Genomic DNA, 21,692 nt, shown 5'->3' with positions numbered 1-21,692 from the left:
TGGGAAACAACATGGACTAAGCATTGCTAATAAATGGAAACTAGAGCCACACACAAAGTGCTAAATACTTACAGGTCCAAAATCTGCATGTTCAGCTTCATAGATGTAATGGTCTAAAGAGATGAAATAGAAGCCAGACTGCACTTCATTGCACTGGCGGCCGATCATGTGTGGTCTACAGCGACACTGGCCAGATTCAGGAGAACAGCTGTAGACATAAAACAAGCCTAAGAAATTTCATTTACAGCAGAACTGTGACATAACAACCAAGATGTACTAGGAAACAATCCAGAATACACAGCTGGATTTTGGAACTGCACTTTAGCTGTATTTTGATAATGCTTGAGCACTATTTCTATAATGCCCATTTACTGCTTTGGATAGATCATCAATATCAGATCGGTGTGGGTCCAACATCTACATCCCTGCTGGTCAACTGTTGAAGCGTTGAATGGAAATAGTGTACAGAGCAGGAGCAGCACGGATCCCATAAACAATGCCCATTGTGAGGTACTGCAACTCAGTTCCTACTAGTGTGAATAGTAACTGAGCTGTAGTAGCGGAGAGTGGTCACCACACAGTGTACAGAGCTGTGCTATTCCAGCTCTGTACGCAGTTTACATCTGGTTCTTCAATCAGCTACTTGGTAGGGGTGTCTGGTATTGGACTACTACTGATCTGTAGTAATGGACAACCCCTTTAAGAATTGTACTGTTCCCATTTATAATAAATACTAGATTATGAAAACAATTCTGAAACTCTCTTTGTCCATGTTATACAGTGCCTACAAGTAGTATTCAACCCCCTGCAGATTTAGCTGGTTTGATAAGATGCAAATAAGTTAGAGCCTTCAAACTGCAAACGAGAGTAGGTTTTATGAACAGAAGCATAAATCTTACAAGTCAAAAAGTTATGTTGCTCAGTTGAATTTTATTAAATTTTAAACATAAAAGTGTGGGTCAATTATTATACAACCCCTATGTTTAATATTTTGTGGAATAACCCTTGCTTGCAATTACAGCTAATAATCGTCTTTTATAAGACCTGATCAGGCCGGCACAGGTCTGTGGAGTTATCTTGGCCCACTCCTCCATGCAGATCTTCTCCAAGTTATCTAGGTTCTTTGGGTGTCTCATGTGGACTTTATTCTTGAGCTCCTTCCACAAGTTTTCAATTGGGTTAAGGTCAGGAGACTGACTAGGCCACTCCAACACCTTGACTTTTTCCCTCTTGAACCAGGCCTTGGTTTTCTTGGCTGTGTGCTTTGGGTCGTTGTCTTGTTGGAAGATGAAATTACGACCCATCTTAAAGATCCTTGATGGAAGAGCGGAGGTTCTTGGCCAAAATCTCCAGGTAGGCCGTGCTATCCATCTTCCCATGGATGCGGACCAGATGGCCAGGCCCCTTGGCTGAGAAACAGCCCCACAGCATGATGCTGCCACCACCATGCTTGACTGTAGGGATGGTATTCTTGGGGTCGTATGCAGTGCCATCCAGTCTCCAAACGTCACGTGTGTGGTTGGCACCAAAGATCTCGATCTTAGTCTCATCAGACCATAAAACCTTGAACCAGTCTGTCTCCTAGTCCTCCAAGTGATCATGAGCAAACTGTAGACGAGCCTTGACATGACGCTTTGAAAGTAAAGGTACCTTGCGGGCTCGTCTGGAACGGAGACCATTGCGGTGGAGTACGTTACTTATGGTATTGACTGAAACCAATGTCCCCACTGCCATGAGATCTTCCCGGAGCTCCTTCCTTGTTGTCCTTGGGTTAGCCTTGACTCTTCGGACAAGCCTGGCCTCGGCACGGGAGGACACTTTCAAAGGCTGTCCAGGCCGTGGAAGGCTAACAGCAGTTCCATAAGCCTTCAACTTACGGATGATGCTCCCAACAGTGGAGACAGGTAGGCCCAACTCCTTGGAAAGGGTTTTGCACCCCTTGCCAGCCCTGTGACCATCCACGATCTTGTCTCTGATGGCCTTGGAATGCTCCTTTGTCTTTCCCATGTTGACCATGTCTGAGTGCTGTTCACAAGTTTGGGGAGGGTCTTAAATAGTCAGAAAAGGCTGGCAAAAGAGATCTTTAATCCACACATGTGAAGCTCATTATTCTTGGTGCCTGAAATACTTCTTAATACTTTAGTGGGACCAAACAGAATTCTTGTGGTTTGAGGGGTTGAATAATAAATGACACTCTGAATTAACTTTTAACGTTTTTAAAAAACAAAAAAAAACAAAAACAAAATTTGCTGCAGTGCATTTCCCACTTCCAGGCTGATCTACAGTACAAATGTCACAATGCCAAGTTAATTCCGCATGTGTCAACCAGCTAAATCTGCAGGGGGTTGAATACTACTTGTAGGCACTGTACCTATTCTGTGACGCAGAAATATTCAGATAATGCACCTTATCCTGTCTTTTAGGCTAAGTTCACTCAACTGTTTTTCTCTCATCCGAGAAAATCGGTCCAATTTTGTTACTTACACGCTGATCAAAGTTTGTACTGATTTTCTCGGATGTGGAGAAGAAAAGAAAAAGTGTGGAATCTGATATTTTCTCTGGACCCATAGACACGAATGGTTGAGCGCAATCCGCTAATCGGATGCAACTCTCGGACTGAGAAAAGAAAATCGGACACGTTCACAGCCCCAGAGAATAACATGAGGACAAGTGCCATCCGTCAAAACAGCAGATAGCATTCGTCCGATTTACGGTCGTGTGCACGAGCCCTTAGGGATTAACTTGATACCAGTACATCGGATTTCTAATTAGCATAGTGTTGTTTTAACTGCTTTTTACCGGTTGGCAGGTTTAACAATCCATTGGTCGCCTGATTTACAGCACATACATAAAATGCACTGCTCCGCTAACTCGTTGGCATGTTACCACTTCCAAGTGAATGATTACAAGAGAAGATATGAAGATTTGGCTTACTTATTGTCCAATGATCCACCGCGGTCACAATCACAAGGCCGACAACCATCTAAATCATTGCTCAAACCCCAGAATTCAGTCTGTATAGAAAAAGGCACAAACATTGCATTACACTATATATCAATAGTAATAGATTCATTAGCTCATCGCTTTATGCATATCAGCCATGCCCCTTTTACTTGCTGCACATTTAATGCACTAATTATATGCCACTTCTAGTTCTAGGACTAATATGCACATAGCGGAGTAAAAAATTCAAAATTTCACAATCGATCGGTTTTATTAATTGAAAAACATTCTATATTATTCTATGCAGCAAACATTACAGTTTCACCCAGCCATTTCCAAGTATGTTCATGTTAAAGGTAATCTTTTCGCCAGGTTTTTGCTACCTCTTCTGAGAGCAGCATAATGTAGGAAAAGAGACCCTGATTCCAACGATGTATCACTTAGATTACTGGAAGCAGCCGTCCTGACACAGAGTTTTTAGATGTAGCATGTAGTAGAGCTGAGAGAGTTAACCCCACCCACGCAAGGCTCTTTATGTACATAGTCTATAGACAGTGAGCTGCTTATCACATGGTCGGACTAGCAGTCATGTGAGACCTAGTCCAGCAGTGTATATAATCTCCTAGTGATAAACCTTCATTGTAAGTAAACAACAGCACACAGCCTGATAAGTGACACAGTGCTGAATTCGGTGTCTCAGCCCCTACCTCATGTTGTACTTAGATTACATAGCACCTGCTGACAGATTCCCTTTTACAAGGAGAACATGAAGCTTCACTTTAAGTGCATAACAGGGGATTATTTTTAAACAAGGTAGTGTAGGAACATGTCCATTAAGATTAATATTACCATGCACTGGTCACACTTCTTTCCGGTCACAAAACGCTTGCAATAACAGCTGCCATCTCGAGAGTCACATGAATTACCGCCAGGTATAGTTCCCAGAGGATTGCATCCACAAGCTGCAAGAGACAGAAAAACATTTTGATATATGGAACTAAATGATCATTAATTAATAAAAAAAAAACCTACATAAATCAATGTGAAAGGCTTTCATTCTTACGTTGACATCCTTCTGGATCTTCTGCACTTAACTCATAGTGTCCTTCTTTGCACCGATCGCACCGCTCTCCTTCAATATTCGCTTTACATCGACACTGCCCAGCAATGAGGCCAACTGAGAAGTCAGTATAGCGGTCACATATGCCTCCATTTTGAGAACCAGCTGGGTCACAGTTACAATCTGAAAAAAATAATAATTTGCACTTCATAATTATTCTCTATTGATATACACCAATATATTCTGCAGCTTACCACCACATGACAATACAATCAATTGAAAGAATTTTAGGCAAGCAAGACTATTCTGTGAATAGATCCTTATAAAGTCATATAACACTTCTCTCGGGGCATCACGAATAAAATAAAGAAACAATAGCTGCTGTGAGCTTGAAATGATGGAGGACTGCCAAAAAGCAAGGCAGCAAAGTAAAAGCTCTCTCTTAACTATGATACTTACGTTGACATATATTTGGGTCCCGGATGTCTTTGTCTGGGTGCTGATAGAAGAATGGCTTGCACTGCTCACAGTTCCGACCCATTGTGTTGTGCTGACAGTCATCACATACCCCACCACTGGTATTTCCAGTTGACATGTATACAGCCATGTCAAAGTGACAATGAGTGGAGTGTTCATTACAATTACATTCTGCAAAAAAGCCAAAAAAGTTCACAATATTGTATAGGAAGTAAGCTACGAGAAGGAAAAAAAATAATCGCAATTAATGACTTGGCTATGGATGATTCTTAGGGTTTTGACAGTTTTAAACCGGTAACCAAAAGCCGTCCATGAATGATGTTCACTTACTTTTACAAGCATTGCTGCTGCGACCTTCCGCTGGTCTCCAGGGCAAATCGTGGTAAAAGTCCATACATTGCTCACAATTTAAACCTTTTGTGTGATGTCTGCAAACACAGCGGCCGTGGACCTCAAGTACAAGAAAAGAGTTTTATTAGAGGGAAATGTTTGTCTGAATCTTTGCTGTATTTTATTGTGGGAACACAGCGGAATGAAGTGTATATGGATTGTTAGCTAGCTAAGTGGGAATAAATGCTGGAAATCTTTGTCCGAGCCTACAGAGAAATCCTATATCACGTAACAGCTCTCTGTGCTACATTCTTGCTTTGTACATATCTTTAGATGTAAAATATATTTATTTTTATATTCCACAGGATTATGACTGACTGGACCCCCACAATTCTCAGCAGCACTAGATTTTCCACAGCAATTCTCCCAGACATGCAGGGAGCTACAACATATCTCAATGTGTGTGGCAGTTCCCGTCAAAGTGGGTGGTTGAGATTTCTGCTCTGCAGGAGCAATGATAGAGCCAGAACAATCGCTTTATTTTCCAGGTTAGCAGGAGCACATAGGTCAGACCCACACCTACCCGAATGTTATGGCATACCCTAGCAATCTGTCACAACCTTCTGAGAGGGTATAACTTACCGATAACTAGAGGTCTGACTGCTGGGACCCCCAATGATCTTGAGACCTGGGGCTCAATAGAGTGATGGTCGACCATGCTCACTGCTGCTCAGTTTGTTCTTATGGGAGTGTCGAAGACCAGCCGAGCTCAGCACTCAAATCTCCAGTGGTCCCAATAAGAATGAATGGAGTGGCAGCATGCATGATCGACCACCAATCCATTCACATGGGGATCTTCAATGTTCCGGTTCTAAGGATTGCTGGGGGGCCAAGTGGTTGGCCTCCAGCGATTGGGATGTTATTCTCTATCCCAAGGTTAGGGAATAACCGCCAAATCTAAGAATATCCATTTAAAAGGTTTCCCATCATTGAAGAGAAATAACTGAGCTGTAAATTTCCATTAAAATCTACATGAATGAAATGCAGAATTATCTTCATAACTTGCATAAATAAGAACTCTAAATTAAATTGTGCATCACATGGAGAAAATGATGCAGAAAATAGATGTGTCATAATTACCATTCCTTCAACATTGTCAGCGTAGCCTTTAACTGGGGCACACTCGCTGGCATGTCCATAGCAGAAGCAATTACCGCGTACAACCATATCATAAATCGCATAGTAATATTTTTCTTTAATTTCAACTCTTGAATCTAACAGGTTGTCGCCCAAAGTGTGGAGCTTCAAGAATTTAATTCTCAAATTAGTGATTCTCAGCATACCTTAAAACAAACGCAAAGATAATCATAAACCATAATATAAATGAAAAGAGAACCATGAAATAATGGAAAAGTCTAATGTCTAGATAAATTCTAAATGTGAATCCTGGGATGTATTTTATTTAAAGAGGCTTATAAAAGGAAAAAAAAAATCTTTTGGCATAATGGGACATTAAACAGCATATAAAAAATGTATATGTAAAAAAAGGAATACTATATAGTGCAAATATTGTAACTTACTTTTAATTCTAGTACTGTATGGATCATCTATGCGGAAAGCTGGATCTAAGACACGGTGAATAACCTAGATTATGAAATAAAATAAATGTAATAAATGAAATCTACTTCATAAATATTAGTTTGTATACACATGCAATAAAAAAATGTACAAACAAAAGCACACACAAAAAAATAAACTAGAAAAAAAAACTACCTCTCCTTCAGTAGAGGGTTCAATATCCGAGTATCGCGAGTCGCAGATGATATCATCAACTTTTTTCATTGGCCCAACTGAGATTCCAGGGAAGGAAGACTCGCAGTCATATGCAAAATATCTGTATACATTCCATGTTTTCCCAAAATCTGATGATCTTTCAATTACCATTGCAGCTGGGCGGAAAGTCTGTAAGGAAAAGGAGAATTTCTTATAACAAAGACATCCGCTTGTAGAACTTAACTATTAAAATGAGCAAAATTAAAGCTCTTGGCAAGATTCATCTTAGAAAGTAAGCCTGCCAAAAACACAGGAGCACGTCTAACATGTCCTATGTGTATCAATGGAGCACGGTATGTCCTTTACAAAGCGTATGTCACTTCCTGACATCTGTTTGGATCCCAGACATTGCATGCAGATGTTGTGCCTCACTAAACACGCAGCAAGGGATTACATTAATACACTTCCTTTCCTAAATGTACAGATATCATTTAACAGCACAGATAAATAATGGAGCTTAAATCACAATAATTCTGCTCAGAAGGCAAGTCCAGCTACGTAAATTCCCCTTCAATGGTTGCAATGCATGCATGCCTTAACAATAGGCCCTTATACTGTACAAGAAAATATCATACTAGTAGCCATTGTATCCAAAAGCAGAAGTCGTGGATTCCTAACCTTAAAGGTCATGATGAGATGAGTGAAATGGAATTCTGCTTCAAGATCCAGCTGGATGGTGACATTTTCCAGACCTTTGTAAAGAAAAAAGAAATCAATTTAATTTCTAAGAACTGAACTATTTGAGATTATTATTATTATTTTGTCAAAAGTTGAAGTGCAAGGGATAGTAGCTTTTATGTCCAAAGTAAGTTTGTGATAGTAATTAGTAAAAAGAAGTTTTTCCATCTTCATCTATGGATAGGATAGATTGTAAACATTTGATATATGGGCAGCACGGTGGCTCACTGGTTAGCACTGCAGCCTTGCAGCGCTGGGGTCAAATCCCACCAAGGACAACATCTGCAAGGAGTTTGTATGTTCTCCCCGTGTTTGCGTGGGTTTCCTCCGGGTTCTCCAGTTTACTCTCACACTCCAAAGACATACTGATTAGGACTCACAATCTAGATTCCCTATGGGGACAGTGATGGTAATATCTGTAAAGCGCTGTGGAATATGGTGGCGTTATAAAACTGAGTAAAGTTCATAAATAGGAGGAGACGAACAGATTGGTGGTTGGGCTGTTGCACCATTGAAATTATATGTTACAGAAACAGACAAATGAAAGATGCGGAAACCAATTTACAAAAGCAGAAAAAAAAAAGTTTACGCATCATTAGAGGAAAGTGGAGACAAGTTTAGAAAAGCTAAACTGCATAGTATATGTTTTCCGTACAACCAGGAGTAAGGCAATCGGAAGAAAATAGAGAAAATAGCAGCCCAAATAGTTTATTGTCAAAATAGATACGAGGACTAATTCGGCCATCAATCTAACTCTCCCGGTTCCCCCATACACATATACTGTACGTTAAGCTCAGCTGAATGTTCATGTGTTTTCAAAGGGAAAAGCTGAGAAAGCCACTTTGTTCTCTTAGAGAACAAAAGGGTCAAATATTAAAAGTGAAACCGCACATCCTTTATCATTCAAATATCATCTGTTGGGGAAGAGTCGGGAAACCCTCCTGCACATTAGCCTGTGGGACGATCCCGCCAATATAGTGGGTTCAGCCTACTTTAGTCTAATGTGTATGTGAGGCTAAAGACGCTACAAGCTCTTTATAATAGGCAAACAAAGAATTTACCATTTTCTGACTGCCACCAAAGATCAAAGCGATTTGGGTCGAATGTAGTGACTACATTTTCTATCCGATGGCTCTCTGTGTTAGTCTCAGCATCATAAGGCGTTCTTGAATCACATACGAAGCATTTCTTTTCATCCTAGAAAGGAAATATATTTCGATTTATGTTTTCAAACAAAACTTCAATGAAGACCTGTAAGTAACCAGCACATTAATGGCCCAGAGCAACACCACATAATAAGGTACGCATAAAAATAATAAAAAAAAAAATGTAAAAAAAAACACACAGAATGGTCATTATTATGATTAGCAAAGATTTTTAACGATGTAAGATAAGTTTTCTAGGAAATTAGGCAAATTTCATTGAGCCAATTTCACGTTCGGGTTGGGAGAGCTGTCGGTCAGTCAGTGAACTGCGTTTCAATCTTGCTCCGATTTATAAAGTCGTCTGACTCTGCCCTAAGGGTGAAATCTTGTTAATTTGAAATGATTGTCTCATTGAATAAGTAAAATTTTGAATAAGTAGAAAAACTTTTAACCACAATCACATCAAGAGTCTCTAGTCGAATCCTTTAGTTGGAACACTAGACTATGAACTGATCCCAGTGTTTCCACTAGACTGTAGAGATTTTGGCTTAGCAAAGTGTTGAGAAAACACATTGGGGCATATTTATCAAACTAATTCTTATACAATTCAAACTTAAGCCCAGATTCATGAAAGCAATTATGTCAGAATTCTGGCATAAATCACTTTGAAAAGTCACAAAATCTTTGCGCAACTCCACCAGTTTTGCCCCGCGACGTTCAAAATGGACAGAAAGGAGGTGTGACATCACTGCTTGTCTAAGTCACGTTGACAGCATGGCAGTCAATCAGTGGGCTCAAAGGCTTGGAGCTGGGTATTGTGTTCTGTCTACACTGGAATGCACCGCTCAGATCCACTAAGCTCACTGATTGGCTGCCATCCTGTCAAGGTGAGGTGAACACCGCAGCCAATGCCACATACTGTGAACAGTGGTCGAGACTCACCCGTGGACCTGGAGAAGGTGCGGACAGTGTTCTGTTTTGTTTTTTTTAACAAAATGCACCAAGGAACAAAATTATATTTGAAAAGTCTGAAAATACAATGGCAAAATTATATTTTTATTCTCATTTGCAACGATTTTAGTTACCATCTGGTGCCCAGTTTTAAGCTCCCATATAGATGGCTGTCATCCAAACGACAGTTCGGCCAACAGCTCTCTCTCATACTCCCCTCAGCTCAGTCTAGCGTTCCTGTGTTGTCTCTGAGATAGTTACTGCCAGACTCCTCTGGTGGTGGCTTATCTCAGGAAGAACACAAGGATCAGCAGTATGAAATCAGACATGCCAGATCCTTCTCTTCCCCGACATCATCTGTCAGGGAGGAGTCAAGAGGCTGAGTCCAGTGGATGTTTCTCATGCACCAAAGCCCACTCTGTGCAGGCTCGGACTGACCCCCACAAGGTCCAAGTCAGCTTCAAAATCCAAGGAAATCCGAGGCACCAGAAAACTTTTCATATGGATAAAATATAACTTTTATTCTGTCTTTAAAAGCATATGGCACTAGTTACAAATGAGGTAGATGAATCAAGCAACATTTCGCCCATGGTAGGCCTTTCTCAAGCCAAAAGTACAAGATGGCGGATTTTTGTAACTTCTACTTTTGGCTTGAGAAAGGTCTACCACAGGCAAAACGTTAATGGAGTCATCTACCTCATTTGTAACTACTGCCATATGCTTTTAAAGACAGAATAAAAGTTATATTTTATCCCTATGAGAAGTTTTCAGGTGCCTCGGATTTACTTGGATTTTGAAGGGTCAAGAGGCTCCCATACACATTAAGATTTTCAGCCAATTCTGTCAATATCGCCGGCTTAGCTCAATGATAATCTAATATGTATGGGGGCGTTAACGCTCTCTCAAATTTTTATTATCTTTCATTGTATTAGTTAACAATTGCAATTATTAAAATAAATCTATATAGCGTATTGCTAAGGCTGGAAAGTGTATACGCATGTATCTTGACAAGTTAATACATACTGTCTTCGCTTTTTTTCTGTTACTGCCATGAGAAAAAAAAAGTTTGTCCCAGTATAATCATAGGTCAATGGGTCACGAATAATCTACTTCCACTGACTCTATGCTGTGCTGCACCTCCTCCTTTCCTGCTCACAGCACCATGACGGGCTTTATCACAGCAGCTTGTCTCTAACCAGACAGTCTGTACCATAGAAACTAGACCAAAGGGCTTTGAAAGTTTATACCAGCAAACTATTCATAAGAAAAAAAACAATGTGTTTATGGAAATACAAACTAAGAAAAAAAGTTTCCCTAAGCTGAAAATGTACAGATGATAAAAAAAATACTAATTATTAAATTATTCTTTATTGCATGGGTATTAATCGCGTGACACTAGCGGCAGAAGAAGTCTCCTACAGTTAAAGAATGGTTAGCTGTTGTACAAAGGGTTAGGGAACATGAAAACCCGACAGCTGGAGAGGTGTGGAGTGGATTTTGTAGGGTTGATGATGTGTAGAAAAGAGGGAGGGAATACCTTTTTTCTTGTTTTTTTGGGAGAGGGAAGGGGCGGGGTAAATGTCTATTATAGTTGTTTGCCTGTGACTGGTTTGAATCGAAACAATGTAAAATAAATATTAAACTTAAAAAATATATATATATATATATATATATATATATATATATATATATATATATATATATATATATATATATATATATATATATATATATATATATATATATGAAAAAAAAAGGTAAAAAAAAAAAGCACACAGAAAACATCTTTCCTTGCATTTGCCAGTTAACCACTTCGCACCAGAGCCTGTTTTTGCCTTCGTGACCGGGCCAATTTTTCCAATTCTGACCACTGTCACTTTATGAGGTAATTACTCTGGAATGCTTCAACGGATTCCCCTGATACTGAGATTGTTTTTTCGTGACATATTGTACTTCATGATAGTGGTAAAATTTCTTCGATATTACTTGCGTTTCTTTGTGAAAAAAATCGGAAATTCGGCGAAAATTTTGAAAATTTAGCAATTTTCAAACTTTGAATTTTCATGCTCTTAAATCAGAGAGATATGTCACACAAAAGAGTTAATAAATAACATTTCCCACATGTCTACTTCACATCAGCACAATTTTGGAACCAACATTTTTTTTTTGTTAGGAAGCTATAAGGGTTAAAATTTGACCAGCGATTTCTCATTTTTACAACAAAATTTACAAAAACATTTTTTTAGGGACCACATCTTATTTGAAGTGACTTTGAGGAGCCTTTATGACAGAAAATACCCAAAAGTGATACCATTCTAAAAACTGCACCCCTCAAGGTGCTCAAAACCACATTCAAGAAGTTTATTTACCCTTCAGGTGCTTCACAGGAATTTTTGGAATGTGGAAGAAAACAATGAACATTTAACTTTTTTTCACAAAACTGCTACTTTAACCTCAAATTTTTAATTTTCACAAGGGCAGCCAGAAAAAATGGACCCCATAATGTGTTGTGCAATTTCTCCTGAGCACACTGATACCCCATATGTGGTGCAAAGCCACTGTTTGGGCGCACGGCATGGCTCGGAAGGTAAGGAGCGCCATTTGACTTTTGGAATGGAAATTTGACTGGAATCGATAGCGGACGCCATGTTGCCTTTGGAGAGCCCCTGAGGTGCCTAAACAGAGGAAATCCCCAACAAGTGACCGAATTTTACAATCTACTCCTCTGTATAAATTAATCTAGTGGTGGGAAAATAAGTAGATGGGTAAATGGTCACTAAACCCATAGATGAATTCCCAGAGAGGTGTCATTTCCAAAATGGGGTCACTTCAGGGGGGATTCTGCTGTTCTGGCACTTTTCAGAGGCGCTAAGTACCAGAACTAAAGAATCCCCCCTGAAGTGACCCCATTTTGGAAATGACACCCCTCTGGGAATTCATCTATGGGTTTAGTGACCATTTTAACTCGATGGATGATTTCCAGAAACAAGGTTTAGATTTTGGAGAACCCCCCCCCCCCACTGGAAATTAAATGAGCTCTACTCGAATGTGTCATTCACTAAATGAACCAAATGATTGAATGACAAATTGGGATACATTTTTACAGTTTAAAAACGTGGTTCTGTGTGGAAGATTTTAAAGCAGTCAGTGACGCATAAGGCTGGCAATGATGGGCATTGTGGGCAATAGTAGTGGGTATCACGCCTCATTCCTCTCTTAGTACATACACGACATTTTTCTGGGGGTTCCTTCTTGTTTCCGTTGCTGGAATAAGTGCAATAAAATGTCGCTCAGAGAGTCTTTTCACATCCTCAGATTCTAATGGATGAGTGGAGCTAACACTTTGAAAAACAAGATTTTCAATTACCTTTTCTTGATAATCAAGAAAAGGATCTGAATTTCCTGCTTTTTTGTACAACACAAAAGAATTGTATGTGGCCACCTGAAACAAATAAATAACCAACTTTTTATACCAGGTATAGGACTTTCTTGATACCTGGTATGGCTGTAGAACCTGGTCTGCAAGGTCCACACCCCCCATGTGTTTGTAGTAGTCAATGACTGACACAGGTTTTTGCTTCGGAGTGGTGGATCCTAGTTCTACAGTGGCCCTTGTGGCATCTGTGTGGATCGAGCTGAGGACAAAAATATCCCTCTTATCCCTATATTTCAGGGCAAGCAGCTCTCCGTTGCGTACAGCCCCTGACTGCCCCCTTTTGAAACTTTTGGTTGACCAATGGTTGTGGAAACCCCTGACGGTTTTTACGGATGGTCCCACAAGCCCCGATGTTGTGTTCAACCAGACTTTTAAATAGGGGTATGCTGGTGTAATAATTGTCCACATATAGATTGTAGCCTTTTTGAAAAAACGGACTTATCAGCTCCCAAACAATTTTTCCAGATGTCCCCAGATAAGTAGGGCATCCTGGTGGGTTTAGTTGGCTATCTTTCCCCTCATATATGCAAAAAGCGGATGTGTATTCGGTTGAACTTTCGCACATTTTATAGATCTTTATTCCAAACCTTGCCCTTTTAGATGGGATAAATTGCTTGAGGTGCAGTCTTCCTTTGAATTTTACAAGGGACTCATCTATAGAAATATTTTGTGTTGGGGTGTGGAGCCTTAAGAATTTTTCTGACAAATTTTCAATGATGGGTCTAATTTTATATAACCTGTCATGTTCTGGGGCATTTCTGGGCAGGCATTGACTATTGTCGTTAAAATGCCAAAACCGCATGAGCATTTCATAACGGGTCCTAGTAAGAACGACTGAAAACATAGGGGTGGCTTGAACAGGGTGGTTGGACCAGTAGGATCGAATGCTCGGTTTTTTAACAAGCCCCATGGCAAATGTAAGTCCTAAAAAATTTTTTATTTCCAGGACATTAGTTGGTGTCCATAAATTTGCCCTAGCATAGTAACATCGGGGATTCTGGCTTATGAATTGGGATGCGTATAAATTTGTTTGCACGACAATATGCTCTAGCAAGCTGTCCGTAAAAAACAAATTAAGAAAGTGAATTGGTCCAAAATCTTCCACCTCCACATTTATACCAGGAATGGCGTTGAAATCAGGGCTGAATGGAGCAGCCTTATCCGAAGCCTCCCATCTGGGAAATGCTAGATCATGTGGCAAAGCCCCTTGTACACTGGCGTGCGCCAATTCACTAGTAGTAGGGACAGCGCTTGTACTGGGCAGTGTTCCCTGATTTGGAGACGTTTCTCCAGTAGCGCTATTTGCCCCTATTGCTGTACTGGTCCTTGGGCTGAGGATGGACCAGAATCACTGCTCATTTCTGAGCTCTCAGTGTCGCCGCTACTAAAGCCCTCAAAATCCACATCTCCATCTGATATTGCACTGTCATTAGTGTCAGAACACAGCAGGGCATACACCTCCTCTGCAGTATAAGTCTGATGGTCCAATTTATTTTTATATTTTTTGACTGGACTGAACGGACCGGACTGAACGGACGGTACCGGACTGGACTGACCGATCTGACAGGACTGACTGATCTGACAGGACTGACTGACCCTAACCTAACTCTTACTTTCTTTTTTGATTTTTTTTGTTTCACTTTTACAGTGGCAAGGCTGACAGCTCTTGTCACACTGATTCTCCTCTGCTCTCTCACTGAGATCCGAGGAGAAACAATGTATTTATCAGCCAGATCGCCCGGGAAAGTTTGTTGCTAAAACAAACTTCCCTAGTGATCTCTCTGATTGACTGGTGTGACGCTGACATCATCGAGACCTGAGCCAATCAGGTCTCGATGATGTCAGAGGTCACAGCACCGGGATCCCCATCGCTGCTAAGGTATGTGGGGGTCCCGATCGCCGACCACCGGCTGTCACTATCTTTTAAATGCCGCGATCGCTATGGATCGCGGCATCTAGAAGATAGGAACAGGTTAACATCATGGGGACCTGATCCAATCAGGTCCCCATGATGCCACATGTCAGAGCTATCGCTCTGAACTGGCACCGCAGCGCTTGCAGGACCCTGGGGGTCCTGAGCGCTGCAGGACCACCCACCGTTTTTAAATGTCGGCGCTGCACAGAGCCCAGGCAGCGCCGACGTTTATGTACAGTGGGCGGTCGGGAACCGGTTAAAGGACTGCTGCCCAAGAGCTGCCAAATAGAGAAGGACAGACCTACCATCACAAAGCTAATAACCATCACTTCTGGCTTAATATTGAAGGAAAATATTGACACATAATGCAAAAGTTTTCTTAAAAGTAAAGAAAAATATTTAGATTTGAGAGTCCTTAGTGGTTGATACCTTTTAATGGCTAACTGAAAAGGTGGTAACAAGTTGCAAGCTTTCAAGACTACTCAGGCCTCTCTATCAGGCTTGTATAATGCAAAATCTGAAAAGTCACATATTTATACACAATAGGACACAGAAATAATGCAATAGATGAGACAGGTGACGTAAAGCAGAGCTATTACTATGGGAGAGAGAGATAAACAGTTCTGGCTATAAATATTTTAGCAGTTAATAGATAAGGAGTGTGAAAGTTTTATCATCCTGTAACTTGGTCCAGGGTTGTGATGACCCCACAGGTCTGATGAGCACATTCCTTAGTTGATGTAGAATGACATAAATCCATGTGACAAGTATAAATATGTGACTTCAGATTTTGCGTTATACTAGCCTGATGAAGAGGCTTGAGTAGTCTCGAAAGCTTGCAACTTGTTACCATCTTTTCAGTTAGCCATTAAAAGGTATCAACCACTGAGGACTCTCAAATCTAAATATTTTTCTATCTACTGGCATACACAGTACAAAAATCTATATTTTCCCTGTCTTAAAAATAAAAAAAATCTAAATCATTCTACTTTATAAACTGAATAGGAGCACTGCTATGACTAGTCCTAGCACAGCCATGATATAAGAGGGTAGATGGTGCTGGGGGGGTCCCAGATCTATAGCAAAAATGACATCCCAGGAAGGTGGAGGGTCCCAATCTCCATAACCACTCTAGGAGAGAAGGCCGCCCTTGCACATGTCTACAGCCCATAGTTCTGATATGTAGACATTAGCTACATTCACTGTAAAATGAGGATAATTACAGTAATAATAATCTGTATATGTTTCTTTAGCTTAAAAAAAAAAAGAAATCATGAACGCCTTAAAAAATATATTTTAGTTATTTTTTTACTGACAAGAAAAAAATGCATTATTTTTATTGACTGTCCTGGAATTTCTTGATGGTTGGCACCCTGGAAAGTGGAACATGAACTATTTCTGGTTATTTTCCCCTCACTATGGTTATAGTGCTCAAGTTTACCTAAGTGGGATGAGTTCAGCCTGAGTTGGGCCCCCTTTATCACAGGCCCCATGAGAGCCTCTATGATATGCCATTAAAGACATTAGTTGTGCGTCAGTAAAAAGGAAATTACAGTCATTAGGAAACGGTCTAGACACTGCTCTTTTTGTACACTGGAAACCTCAATCTATGTACCGTATTCCGGAATGTGCTTCAAAACAAAGAGATATCAAGCCACAAAGCTTTGGTCCAAGAATCTGTTTTGGTGTGAACCCTTGTTAGTTGTTACAAAACATTTGGAAATTAAAGCTACTACATTGATAAAACCCTCAAAAGCTGCTTCTTCCGCAAGTTGCATTTTTGTATGGAACATCAAAATATATTCATTTTTGTCTTTCAATTAATTTATCATTAACAATACAATAAATTCTTGAGTTTACTCATCCATCTTAATTCTGAGGTCAAGGTTTTAAAGGGATTGTCCAAAGACATAAAAAGGCATTTAGATTGCTTGTGAATATGAATTATAGGATTTACTAATATACTGGAATTATGAAATTGGCACCAAGTTCTCAATTTCAGGCCCTGTTTCTAGGTTTATGAAGCTTCCTGACACTGGCAGAGAGCTGAACCTCCTTACTGTGTGTTTGTACATAATGGAAGGGGTCTTTCTGGCTGGCTTAGATCATTAGCTACACCAGCCCCTTCCTCAAGTGTAGGCACATAAAGAAGGTCAAGCTCTCTGACGGTGCTGGAAGAACGTAGAAATGGAGCTTCTAGGATCAGGAAAAAGTTCTTACATGTGAACATCGCTGCTAATTTCATCATTTTATTATAAAATGTTTATTTACATATATAAATACATTGAACTATCAAAATAACTTCTTATACCCCTGGGTAACCTTTGAAAAGGAATCTGTCACCCAGATTTCTCCCACCCCTCCCCTTAAATATTGATATCCACATGTTGCTCTCTCGAAGACAAATCCAGCAACACCTTCACCTAGACAGTCCATTCCTACATTACTGAGAAATTAACGTTTCAATAGATATGCAAATGAAATTTAAGCACTTTAGGCCAATGAAAGCACTTCTCAAGACTGTCACTCCAGCTCTGCCACCTTCTGCTTGACTTTAAGTTAAAGAGTGGTCAAAAAAGCAGAGGGAGTAGCGCTAAGCAGGGAATAGAGCTGGAGTGACGGAGACTTGACAAGAGCTTTTGTAGCACCCTGAGGATTCGGCTGCTACAGGGGTATTGCACCTCGACCCAGAGGTGTGGTATTCCACTCCCGGGTAAGGATGGAGTGTGGGACTGAGCTCAGTAGGCTGCATGCACTACATACATCCCATTTCCGGGGGACAGAACTACGGTACTCCCACCAAGTAAATGTGCAGGTACGACAGCGTCTGTCCCTGGCTGGAGTGGGAGGGGGGTGGAACATCCCAGTAGTGTAGGGGCAGATAGGGGGAGTACTCTGGGTAAAGCTAGGAGCTCATTGGGTGCTAGTCACCTGGGCTCACACATAGAGGGAGTATATAAGGTGGGCACCATCTTAGGACAGGGTCTTTTTGAGCAGGGGAACTCAGCCAGGAGGGCTGACAGGGAGCTGTGGCTCCGGCTGGGCCCAGCTCCAGGGCCAAGCCTGCATTGAAGAGAGAGAGGAGGAAGAAAGGCCCAGAGAAGCAGAGTCAGAAGGAACCCTAAGAACCCAGAAACAGACCAGAAAGGGTGAAGGGTTGGCGGACACGGGTACCGGAACCCGAACTGGTGGAGGCCACTTATCCTCAGCCAGGAACCGGAGGTCGCGGTCAAGATTTGCCACGACCCTCACCAAATCCACCAGAAAGGCACACCAAGCATAGGGTCAGGGAACCCAAAGGAGGTTTGACCACTAAGAGACCCGAGGGAGCCGGCCAAAGGTGGATCCCTGGTGGGAATGGCCAGAGACAGAGAGGGAGAAGGGAGCTCAGGACCACGCTCCAGAACTGCCTGGGGGTTAGCCGAGTCCAGGACCTGGTGGACGCAGCACGGCTCGGGTGGTCACTCAAGGCCAGAGTGACAGAGAACAACCGTGAGTAAAAACCCTGAAACTGCACCTCAAGTCTCTGACTCTCCTTTCTTCAACATAACTACACCCATCATCCACACCTGCTGCCCTGAGGCCATACCCCTCCCGTTGGGGGTTATACCATCACTGCTGCACATATACCACCGGCCTCAGCGGACTGTTCTGCAGCGGCGGCTTCAAAGCCGCACTCAATGGGTGGCGTAGTCGATCAAGTTAACATCTACTGCCATAGACTGCCACTTAGTTTGACACCCTGGGCACGGACCGGGTCACCGCCACCAGGACTACTACCCCCATCGAGATCCGGCTCCGGGTATCCCTTGAACATGGCCCAGGGGGTGCGTCAACTTTGGTGTAGTCGGCAGGATAACGTGCCCGCAACCACCGGGTACTGCGTGCCTGAAGAAAAGTTTATCTGTACCGTAAAAAGAAGTCTCCCGCCAATTCCGGAGGGTCCCCGCCATCGGACGCCATCACGGGTCGTTTCCCGCCATCTGCAGCTTTTTCCCGCCATCCACGGAGTTTCCCGCCACTGGGAGACGATTCCCGCCATCTGAGAAGATTTCCCGCCCTGGCAGAGCGGACGCCATTATGGGCGTGCCAGAGGGTGGTAAGAGACGACCTCCCATCGTGGGCCAGGACCAAGAATGGCGCCAAAAACGAAGACCGCCCCCACCAGCAGAGGCTGCGATGCTAGTGATGTCCATCAGCGTGGGGGGTCTGCCCCTGGAACTGACAATCACCGAGTTGGCCCAGGACCGCCCTCAATGGGGGCGGATAGAGAACAAAAGAGCGAAGATGGGTGCAGCCTGGAGGAGTCTGGAGGAGCCGTACCCGGAGATGGAGGGAGAGGCAGGCAGCACCGACCCTGTGGTCAGGAGCCTGATGCAAGCAACCACCCCACAAGACCTGGTGGAGATCCTGGCACAGCTCCCCCGAGACCGGGAGCGTGCACAGACCGCGCTGGAGGGCCTCGCACGGAGGATGGCCCAGGTGCAGCGAGAAACGCTGATGGAGTGGAGCAGGGAGATGGCCCGGCAGGCTGGAACCCGCCAGCGGAGCACACCACCCGCAACGAGGAGCACGCCTGCCCCTGAAGAGGATGCAGAAGGGACGGAGGCCGGAGACGACGCCGCAGAGGGAGCTGAAGAGACGGAGGCAAGTAAAGGGGACGTTACTACCCCGAGCCCAGCCACCGTAAGCCTACCCCCGCTCCCCGTCGCAGAGCCCGAAGTCCCACTGATCGTGCCCGTTGCCGCACCGCTACCGCTCCAGACTAGGCCCCAAGCAGGAGCCGCGACCACGCCCCCTGTGACGTTACGCGCCTCAACCCTGAGCGCGGCCAAGCAGGAGACGCCACCGGCCTGGTCGCAAGGCCGAGTGCCCCCGGGCGCCGCCGTCTTCACGGTGCCCTTTACCTTCAGGGTACCCCAAGCCTGGTCGCAAGGCCTAGTGATCCCGGGCGCCGCTGCCACCACCGCGCCCTCAACTTCCACTGTGCCGCACCTGGGTGAAGACTTGTTTGCCCAGCACACTTGCCCGGATGGGCAGCCCTTTGCGTGGCCACCGGAGTACCACCATCCCCGACTCCGGAAAGAAAGACCCCTGGATGAGCCCCTAATCCCGGCTCCGGCGCCCGTCAAGATGACCCCGCTCTCGTTAGAGGAGGCGCAGTTTGAGTGGGACCCCGCAGGAGGAGACCTCATCGGGTTCACTCAGGAGACCCGGGCGGCCGCAACTGAGCGTGCGGAGTGCTGCCGCCAGCAGTTGGAAGTCTTTGAGCGAGAACGGAGAGAGAGACGGGTCCGCGAGGAGCGGCTGCAAGTAAAGAGTGCAGAACAAAAGAGCCGGACCCGAAGGAACCCCCGTGCAGCCCACGGTCCCCGTGCCACCGGGACTGTAATCAAATTCCAACTGCAGCATGGTTGGGGCTTCATCAGAAATCATCACACCCCCGGCGACGTCTTCGTGACCAGAAGAGATGTCGAGTCCCACCTACCGGAGGGACACAGAGGTCGTGACCTTTACCTGGGTGATGAGGTCACCTTCACCCGGCACCAATGTGCCAAAGGACCCTATGCCCTTCATGTACACTGACTGACAGAGAAAGAGCTGAGGTGTCAGGAGGAGCAAGAGGACCCGGACGGGTCTGAAGGGTACACGGAGGAAGGAGCAGGAGGACGCCGCTACTAAAGTACGGTAAATGGAACTGTAAAATAGTTACCCGTTAGGGTACAGGAACTGTTACCATTATAGTCCCCGTTGGGACCAGCAAATTAAACTGTTATCCGTATGTCCCTTAATCCCACTGGCCGAGGACTGAGAGCGGTCATTCTTCCCTAATCCCACTGGCCGAGGACTGAGAGCGGCCACCTCCCCTTGTATATAGTTGCGCTTTCTAAGGCGCCCCCTACTGGTTCTAAAAGGAACTGTGTTTTTTCCAGAAGAGACTGTTGCACTTTACCCGGTCACAAGTTGCACCGTGGCCGGAGAAACAAGAATGTTTATAATGAAAAGTTTTATATGAAGAGTATTATGCTGCTGATATATATATATAGTGTTTTATATGTTTATGATGTTTTAAAAAAAAAAAAAATTGTATGTTTTTGGATATTTTATTCTTTTACAGCCCGAGGACGTGCTGTGGTTTACCAGGGGGGAATGTAGCACCCTGAGGATTCGGCTGCTACAGGGGTATTGCACCTCGACCCAGAGGTGTGGTATTCCACTCCCGGGTAAGGATGGAGTGTGGGACTGAGCTCAGTAGGCTGCATGCACTACATACATCCCATTTCCGGGGGACAGAACTACGGTACTCCCACCAAGTAAATGTGCAGGTACGACAGCGTCTGTCCCTGGCTGGAGTGGGAGGGGGGTGGAACATCCCAGTAGTGTAGGGGCAGATAGGGGGGAGTACTCTGGGTAAAGCTAGGAGCTCATTGGGTGCTAGTCACCTGGGCTCACACATAGAGGGAGTATATAAGGTGGGCACCATCTTAGGACAGGGTCTTTTTGAGCAGGGGAACTCAGCCAGGAGGGCTGACAGGGAGCTGTGGCTCCGGCTGGGCCCAGCTCCAGGGCCAAGCCTGCATTGAAGAGAGAGAGGAGGAAGAAAGGCCCAGAGAAGCAGAGTCAGAAGGAACCCTAAGAACCCAGAAACAGACCAGAAAGGGTGAAGGGTTGGCGGACACGGGTACCGGAACCCGAACTGGTGGAGGCCACTTATCCTCAGCCAGGAACCGGAGGTCGTGGTCAAGATTTGCCACGACCCTCACCAAATCCACCAGAAAGGCACACCAAGCATAGGGTCAGGGAACCCAAAGGAGGTTTGACCACTAAGAGACCCGAGGGAGCCGGCCAAAGGTGGATCCCTGGTGGGAATGGCCAGAGACAGAGAGGGAGAAGGGAGCTCAGGACCACGCTCCAGAACTGCCT

At 43.7% G+C, this 21,692-nt stretch overlaps 1 protein-coding gene across 2 annotated transcripts in view; it reads right to left on the bottom strand.

Annotated features, from left to right (window-relative positions):
- LAMB1 (laminin subunit beta 1) overlaps positions 1–21,692 on the bottom strand; it is a 70,399-nt gene that overhangs the window by 38,600 nt on the left and 10,107 nt on the right. For both annotated transcript variants that reach the window (XM_073652178.1, XM_073652179.1), the window contains 11 exons: positions 8,383–8,518; positions 7,262–7,335; positions 6,584–6,772; positions 6,391–6,454; positions 5,951–6,153; positions 4,811–4,931; positions 4,463–4,651; positions 4,007–4,186; positions 3,793–3,905; positions 2,935–3,014; positions 73–208 (listed from right to left, as the gene is read on the bottom strand). In XM_073652178.1, coding sequence (XP_073508279.1) covers positions 73–208; positions 2,935–3,014; positions 3,793–3,905; positions 4,007–4,186; positions 4,463–4,651; positions 4,811–4,931; positions 5,951–6,153; positions 6,391–6,454; positions 6,584–6,772; positions 7,262–7,335; positions 8,383–8,518 — 1,485 coding nt within the window. The remainder of the gene's footprint in view (positions 1–72; positions 209–2,934; positions 3,015–3,792; positions 3,906–4,006; positions 4,187–4,462; positions 4,652–4,810; positions 4,932–5,950; positions 6,154–6,390; positions 6,455–6,583; positions 6,773–7,261; positions 7,336–8,382; positions 8,519–21,692) is intronic.

Source organism: Phyllobates terribilis, unplaced genomic scaffold, assembly GCF_046119375.1.
Source record: "Phyllobates terribilis strain yellow unplaced genomic scaffold, ASM4611937v1 Scaffold_11__3_contigs__length_659146591, whole genome shotgun sequence".
Taxonomy (NCBI): domain Eukaryota; kingdom Metazoa; phylum Chordata; class Amphibia; order Anura; family Dendrobatidae; genus Phyllobates; species Phyllobates terribilis.
Note: the sequence above shows the minus strand (reverse complement) of the source record. Positions and strands in the feature narration are given on the sequence as shown.